The sequence below is a fragment of the Octodon degus genome, unplaced genomic scaffold (genome assembly GCF_000260255.1).
Source record: "Octodon degus isolate 3935 unplaced genomic scaffold, OctDeg1.0 scaffold00275, whole genome shotgun sequence".
Classification (NCBI taxonomy): domain Eukaryota; kingdom Metazoa; phylum Chordata; class Mammalia; order Rodentia; family Octodontidae; genus Octodon; species Octodon degus.
The window spans coordinates 635,731-643,600 of record NW_004524851.1 but is presented as its reverse complement, the minus strand read 5'-3'; the positions used below and the strand labels follow the sequence as shown (position 1 = coordinate 643,600).

Sequence of the window (7,870 nt, the reverse complement as noted above, 5' to 3'; positions counted from 1 at the left end):
GGGCTTGGGCCAGGCTGAGTCACCACCACCACCGTACTGCCAAGGGCCCTCGGACTCACGTGGCCGTGCTCAGCAGCTGTCCCTGCAGTTCTCACTCCCCCAGTAGTCAGTGGCACCAGGCTCCCTCCCATGGGGTGAAAGGTGAAAGGTGACTGTGCAGGAGAAGGGTGTGGTGGCCCTGAGCACCGACATGTTAATTTTTCAAAGGCCTGATGTTAAACATTCAAAATGACACACAGGAGGGCTGAACAATTCAATGAAAAGCACTGGATGTGTTTTGGGAAGTGTCAGTATCGCAGCAGTTACCCTCAGGATTAACCTACAGCCCAAAACCCTGATGCAGCCTTCATCCACAACCAGGGCACCAGGCCCCTCCACTGGCGGCTGGTCCCCATGACCAACCACATTCACCCAGAAATTCACAGGTGCTTCCTGAGGACCTCATAAAAAGCAATCAAGCAATGTTTTTTTTGAGGGAAGACATCGCAGGTTAGGAAAATGCAAATATATTTTGATTAAATTGTAATTAGTGAATTGTCTGATGTACCACTTTAATGAACCCCAAATCATGGAATGCAGACATTGTGTGAGTCTTTATTAGATGCCTTGTAAATCCCTAAAAAACAACATTAAGAGCAGAATTGATTTAAAAAGAAAATCAAGCTCCACCAGGAGCTTGGAAAGTGAGGAGGGACTGAGAGCTGGGGCCTAGCACAGCAAGGCAGTCAGTGACCCCAACACCGCAAGTGACTGGCGCAGCTGTACAGCAGTGGCCTCGGGCAGGACGAGCTGCTGCCAGGCCAGAGGAGCTGCTGCTGGAGCCGGGGGCAGGCCTCCCGTCTCTCCAGGGTGAATGTTCTCAGCTGTGACTGACTGAAGGGGCTGGTTTTAGCACACTACACAGGGGCCGCTCCCACTCAGTAGTATTTTTTCGATACGAGTACTGTCCAGAGGAAGCTGCAGCCAGGCTGGCTCCTCACTGCGCACCTGCTGGCCTTGGCTGCACTTCCCTGCACAGGAGTGGCTGAGGCTGCTCTAAGCCCAGGGCCCAGGGAAGGAAGGCACACGGCCCAGGAGGGGAGGGGCGACAGGGCGGCTCATACGTGCAGGAGTTTAGCAGGCGTTCTGCACCCCGGAGCACTGCATCGGCCTGCGGTGGCCTGCTCCACCCCTGCTCATGGCTTGTGAAGGACTGCTGCTCGTTAGCGCTCTGGGTCAGTGCTCACATCCCCCGCGAGGACAGCACAAAGCTGCCGGGCCAGTTATGTCACCAAGTTAACCCAGCGGCCAGAGGTGTGACGTACACAGGCTCACAGTTCTTACGTGAAAATCACGAACGTTCACTTTTGCCTGCAACAGAAACTCAGCAGCAAAGCGAGTACTTGGAATAGGGGGTCGTGCTTAGGAGGCACACGTCTAGGCGCAGGTGTGCACACACCAGGCGTGGGGACAGACAGCTGCGTGTGCACACGCACACAAGCACAGCTGGCTTCTCAGGGGCCAGGAGGCCTGTCTCTAAGTCAGCAAAGCCTCACTACATTTCTGCCCTCCTGAGACACCAGGTGAAAGCCGCCAGTACTTCAGACTCAGAACACCGTTACAAAAGCATATTTTGGCCTCTGGAACACGGGTCCCAAACCTGAGGGGTACTGACCACCCCTAATCATGAGACCCCTCCCAGGGATTCAGTGTGCTCCCCCAAATCCTTGCTGGAATTGAACCCCAGCCACGTGAGGGGTGATGCTGCAGGAAGGCCACACAGGTGCCCAGCGGCCCCGCCTACCTGCAAGGCTGCCTCAGAGCCGTAGAGATCAGAAGCCGCTCTGCAGAAGATCCAAAGCAGGGCCCAGGAGGGGAACCAGCGACCTGAGGAGACCTGGGCAGTCAAAGACACACAGATAAAAGGACTAGGGGTATGGCGCAGTGCACAGGTCCTGGGTTCAACCCCAGGATGAAAAAGAAAAGACACATCTAGCACTCGGATCACAAACACTGAGTGAGCACACCAAAGGAGGGGGGGCCTTTGAAAAAGGAAAAAACTCTCCTGTGGACTCCCAGCTTAGGATTTAAGCAGTCACCTTCAAATGCACTAACATACCCTCAGGGCTTCCCACCCTTTCTGGCCACCTCTCTCCAGCCTCTGGGGGAGGAAAACACACAGCTGAGGAAGCGCTGAGGAGCCAAGGCCTGGTCCCCACAATCACAGAAACCTCCGGAAGAACACTGGTGAGCAGGGTCTGGACTCCAGCTCTTGTCCTCGTACCCACTCTCCAGGTGAGGACTCCGCACCAGACCCTGACCGGCCTCACAGACACCAGACCCACTGGCATCCACAAGACCTCACTCTGCAGCCTGCACTGAGAATGATGTGCGTGGACTGCAGGTTGGGGAGAAAGACAAGACACACAGAGGGGCAGAGACAGACAGGAGGGGAGGAGGAGGGAGGAAAAGGCGGAAAAGAGGAAGGGCCGGGAGGAGGAGAGATAGAAGTATTTTTTATCTTTAAACTTTGATAAACATGTGTGATGGGCAAAGAAATTTATTTGAAATTATTTTAACTTACAAATAGAAAACATTTTAAAGGGGGAAGAAAAAACCAAAAGCACAAAGCACAGAGACAAACTTTTACTTCATGAGCTTCTCCACCCCTACGGTGTCAAGAAGAAAAACACTCTTCCAAAGTGGTCAGCCACCCCTGCAAAAGAAAGAAAAATGGGGTCGGTTCTAAGCAGCCTTGCGATTTTAAGGGTAATAACTACTTGAAATGTAATATGCTATCATTTTTTGGAATCAAAAGTTTCTCACTTACTTGAGAATCACATCTAACTGTGCCCCAAGGTAAGTTTTTAAAAGCACAGCCAGCTTTAAAACCCTGGGGCCACAAAGGTCCTGGGTAAGAGCTTCCAAGTGGAGCTGCTCTAAAGCCCTCCCGGCTCGCTGGGGAAGTGTCCTCTTGGAACTGTCCAGCATAATTTCCTTCTGGCCATGACAGAAATGTATTAATCACGTGGAGGAGTGGTTGGCTACGGAGCATGCCTTTCATTCTGGGCCTGAGAAACCAGCTGGGACTGGACAAGGCACACGAGTGCCCCTGGAGCAGGGTGCACAGGGTGGAGCACAGGGGGGCAATGCTGCCTTTGTGAGACGCGGGGTGAGCAGCACAGACCCAGAGCGGCACCAGGGCCTCAGCCCAGCTCCTCAGCAGCGGGCAGAGCCCAGACTCCGACTCCAGTCACCCCAGTGCTGCACAGGCCCAGAGCGCAGCTGGCAAGGGCCAGGCCACAGCTCTGCGGTTCAGTCCACGGCTAGGTCCAGGCCCAGCCTGAGGCAGCCCTGGTGTGATGCCAGCGCAGTGGAAGACAACAGAGAGCGAGGCCCAAGACTGTGGCGTCAAATGCCCACAGCACCGCAGCATCAGCCAGCCAGCACACCTTCAGGACCAGGCGCAGGCCATGGGCAGCCCCTCGTGGGCCTGGAAATGAAGTGCGACAGCCCCTTGCGGCATCATGCTGGGATACTAGAATCACAGCACCAGGAAATGCTCAATGCTATGGGCATTGTTTGGCTGTTATAATTTTAAAAAGAGAAAAAAGAAACATCATCAGAAGGAAAAATGTGATAATATCATCTAACGGAAGAAAAGCCTGCCGTTATATTTCCTTGCTGTCATCTCAAAGTGATTTAAGCAGTGACTTACTCTCTCAAGTAAGAAAAACAAATTTCCGTTTATAGCTATCATGGCTTAACATGAAAAGAGTTTTCTACAGCTATCCTCACAAAATGCTTTACTTGTTAAGATTAAAACAAAACAAAACAAACAAATTTTTAACTCCTTAAACACAAACCCAATTTTTTTTTAAGTGTTTCTAAGCAGCTCGCAATGAAAGATCCATGCCGCCCCACCACTTAGGACCCGGTGCCCGGCCCTGAGTTTCCTCCTGGGCTGCGCTGACAGACAAGACGGTGAGGACTCGGCAGGGCTCAGCCGTCCTTCACTTCAGCACCACTGCGTGAGGAGGAAGCGGAAACTGATGGTGCACTTAACTCATGGTTATTCCAAGCTCTCAATGGCCGCGAAGGGCACTGGACTGGGGTCCACAGGAAGCGTGTGTCTGTGTACTCAATGAATATGAATAACCCAACAGGTTTGCCCCAGAGCTCACAATCTTAACAAGACAGGCACAGCATCTAGGGGGACCCACAGGAGACAGTGAAACTTGGCAAGAGGTAAGAATGCAGTGCCAAGAGAAGGGGCGCCCGTGAGATCGTTCCCAAAGGGCAGGTGCTTATCACAGCCAACAAGCGCCACACCAAATCAAACAGCAGTGGAAGCCTTCTTTTTCATTCTGTGGGACCAGGGTTTGAACCCGGGACCTTGCGCCTGCCAGGCAGGCACTTATGCTGCTGAGCTATCTCCATGGCCTAGAGGAAGCCTTCTGACCACAGACTCAAACTGAAGCAAGAGCAGGAAGGAACGTGAAAGCCGGACCAAGGAGGCACTGTTCCGCCGCTGCTCGTACTGAGAGGACACTGCAGAGACGTCTCGGTTTTCTCCCCAAGATTGCTCCATCTCAGAGATGGCATTTCTCGTCGATAACATACGCAGCACTTCCGAACTAGCAAGAGATGAGTGCCTGGGCCCCTGCATCTAACTCCCCACGACCTTACGGTCTCGCTCTGCAGCACTTCTGCTGGACAGCTAGGGCCACCCGCTGAAGAAACCCATCTGACAATATGCATTCAGTCAACTGTCTGTCACTCAAACCACAATCTCAAGTGCCAGGGATAAAATGCCGAGTGTTTAACAGACTTACAGTTCAGAAAACTTTTCTAATGGCCTCAAACCCCACCACCCGCAAACATGACAGGCACTGTTGCCTCCAAATGGCAGATGAGCTGCGAATCAATGAATGCAAAGTCACAGACCACGACACTTTCCCAAGAATCCCAATCACCTAGGCCTGATCACTCTAAGTGTTCATGCCATGTGGTACCCCAAGGACTTGTAGAGAATTAAATTAATTAATTAATTAATTTGGCAGAACCAGGGATTGAACTCAGGCCCTTGTGCTTGCCAGGAAAGTGCTTATTCTACTGAGCCATCTCCCTGGCCCCTTGGAGAGAATTTAAAAGGCAAAAACATCTGTAGAAGCCTAAACTCACCTGGTCTCAGCCTCCTCCCCTCCTCCCAGCAGTCCCGTACTCTGCATGGCTGCCACAGGCTCCTCGCCCAGCAGCTCCCACTGAAGGGTGCCGCAACTGGGTTTGGGGCCTAACCACAATCCAAGTATTGCCACCCACGTGGGCTAAGCCAGGTCTAGAGGGACAAAGTGAGTCTGCCAAGCTTGGGACAGCCACTGAGCAGCAAGCAAGAGATGTGAGCTAGGGACCTGTACCGACTCCAGGACGCAAGCATTCCCTCCAAGGAGTGGCAGTCGCTTCTGTCACAGGGGCTCAGCGCTACGCCAAGTCCATCTGCTACTTCCGTGACCATTTTGCGAATCACAACAAAGCATGCCCAGCTCACAGAGCTGCTGTGCAGGTGGTGTAAGGCCGAGAGCACTTGAAATGACCAGGCTCGGGATAGATGTCAGCAGACTCTGCAGCATTACCGCCAGGAGGCGCATCCGCACTGATGAAATAGGCTGACTCCCAGCCCAAACAGTTTCGATTCTCATTTATTCCTAGACACAGCCCGTTTCACAATGTCTACTTACACAATGATGTTGTTAATGGGGATGTGGATCAACTTCACAAAGAAGCCGATGAAGCCCATGATAGCAAATCCTATTGCTGTTGCCATGGCAATCTTCTGGAATTCTGCATTTACAAACATTAATATTTTGAATTCCTATTCAAACTATGGGGGGGGACTATTAGTAACATAAACAAGCTCACTGGTTGTACATGTCCCCTGACTAGGCAGTATTTAAACAAACAAACAAAAAAACAAACCTGAGGCTACTAATATACCAGTAGAAAGGTTTTTGACAAGTTTTTCATTGCCATATTTTGTTGATATTTGAGTAGACAAAAAATAGAAATGTCATGTGTTCTACTGAATTTATCAACAAATACTGAAAATAATTGCTCCTCTCTATAAATAACAAAAATAATTACAATACTTTTCTTAAAATTTTTAATGTGACAAACTGATCATTTCAGTACATAACGATTGATCCAACACTTCTGACACCACGAAGAAGTAAAAAATAAGGCTCAAAAAAATCAAATTCAGTTAAGGGCATTGGTAGGAAAAATTACAACGAGGGTATGTTCAGTTTATATTATTTCCTCAGGAGGCTGTACACCATCTGGCATGGCTAATCCTCCAATATACTAGCTACGATCCTCCCTAACACCAATTTTTGGGGGTAAGTAATCTGGCAGTAATTTTATTTTTTATTGCAATAATTTGTTTGTGACAACGTCTTCCCTAGTAGCGTACGCTTCATGAAAACAAGGACTATTCTCCATTATATTTATTTATATATTCTATATTATATTCTATTATAATTTCAATTTCTCAATTAGTGGATGAAAGCTGGCAAATTCTCATGTTGATATGGAAGACACTGAAATATAAATAACTAACCTAAATAAGGCTCACAATTTTACACCATCTGAAGCTACATAAGAGCAAACTGTAGACAACAGAGTGCACATAACTTAAGAATTATGTCTCAAAGCAACAGAGCCAAGTAAATCAATTAGGATGTGGTTACAGTAACGCAATGGTTGTTAGCTAAAGAGCTGTTCAGTGGCAGCCCTAGGCAACCTGACGTTCATCATCTGCCGTCGCGCGGCGCGCACCTTTCCTATCCGGCTTGGTGCATCTCTTCACCAGCCGGATGGAGTCCTTCACGAACTGCCGACTCGGCTCCACAAACTGCATGACCTGATCCATGGCTGCCTGTTTAAAAAAAAGGTAATCACTATTATTTACCAAGTAATACAGACTTGCTAAACAAAGATGTGCATGGAGGGAGCCACGAATTCACACCCGACACAGGTCAGTTTCCCCTCGGAAAGTGAAAAACGGCAGACTTCACAGCCTAAGCTGACACTGAGTCTGGCAGCTCCGGGAGAGCCACGCGCCGCGACCCCGAGGCGGGCAGCTCCCCGTCAGCGCTCAGCGCCGCTCGGCTGGGGACACGCCGCCCGCGCTGCACAGGACGGGGCCCGCAGCGGCGCGCCGACTGCTCCTTTCTCCACTGCACGGCACTGTACGTGGGAAACGCGCGTCTCGTGGTGCGGCCGAGTCCGGCGCTGCAGAGGCCGACCGCGGGGCGGCGCGGACCTCAGCCTGCCGGGTGGAAGGCGCCCAGAAAGCCGACCCGGAGAGGCGTCCCGCAGGGACGGAGAGGCACACAAGGTCCCCAAGGCCGAGCGCGTAAGGCAGGATCCCGGTTCCCAGAAGTTCTGGCTAGCAGCCCCTCGGGCAGAGCAAGCTTCCAGGCCAACAGGACGTGTAATTCGTCGTCGTGCAGGCTCTCCGCGACTCTAACAGACATGTCCCGTCTTGGCTTCGAAGGCCACCGCTCCGGCAGCCACGGAGGGCGCAGGGCGGGCTCAGCCTGCTCGCCCAGCGCGGCAGCGGGCAATCCGAGGGGAAGCAGCGCGCGGAAAACCTCTAGTCTACCAGGAAACCTGCGAACGGCGCTGGGCAGAACAGCAAGGCCCGGTTTCTCGCGGCCACCCTCACCTCTGCTCTAGGGACCCACGGTCTTGGCCGCAGAGGTCACAGAGGCTAAGGAGTCCCGGCCCCGGGGAGCCGGGCACGCCACCTCCTGCACCCGGGACGGCCGCACAGGACCCGCGACAGCCGGGGAGCCCGGGAGACACGCCCCCGCCCCCGCCCCCGCCCCCG

The 7,870-nt window shown here is 52.0% G+C and overlaps 1 protein-coding gene across 1 annotated transcript in view; it reads right to left on the bottom strand.

Annotated features, from left to right (window-relative positions):
* Nucleotides 1-2,612: 2,612 nt before the first annotated feature.
* Nucleotides 2,613-7,870, bottom strand: part of Sec61g (Sec61 translocon gamma subunit) — a 17,000-nt gene continuing 11,742 nt past the window's right edge. Inside the window, exons 2-4 of the mRNA XM_004646637.2 lie at nt 6,814-6,913; nt 5,718-5,820; nt 2,613-2,695 (exon numbers count right to left, since the gene is read on the bottom strand). Of these exons, the coding sequence (XP_004646694.2) occupies nt 2,686-2,695; nt 5,718-5,820; nt 6,814-6,907 (207 nt within the window). The 5' untranslated portion in view covers nt 6,908-6,913 and the 3' untranslated portion in view covers nt 2,613-2,685. The remainder of the gene's footprint in view (nt 2,696-5,717; nt 5,821-6,813; nt 6,914-7,870) is intronic.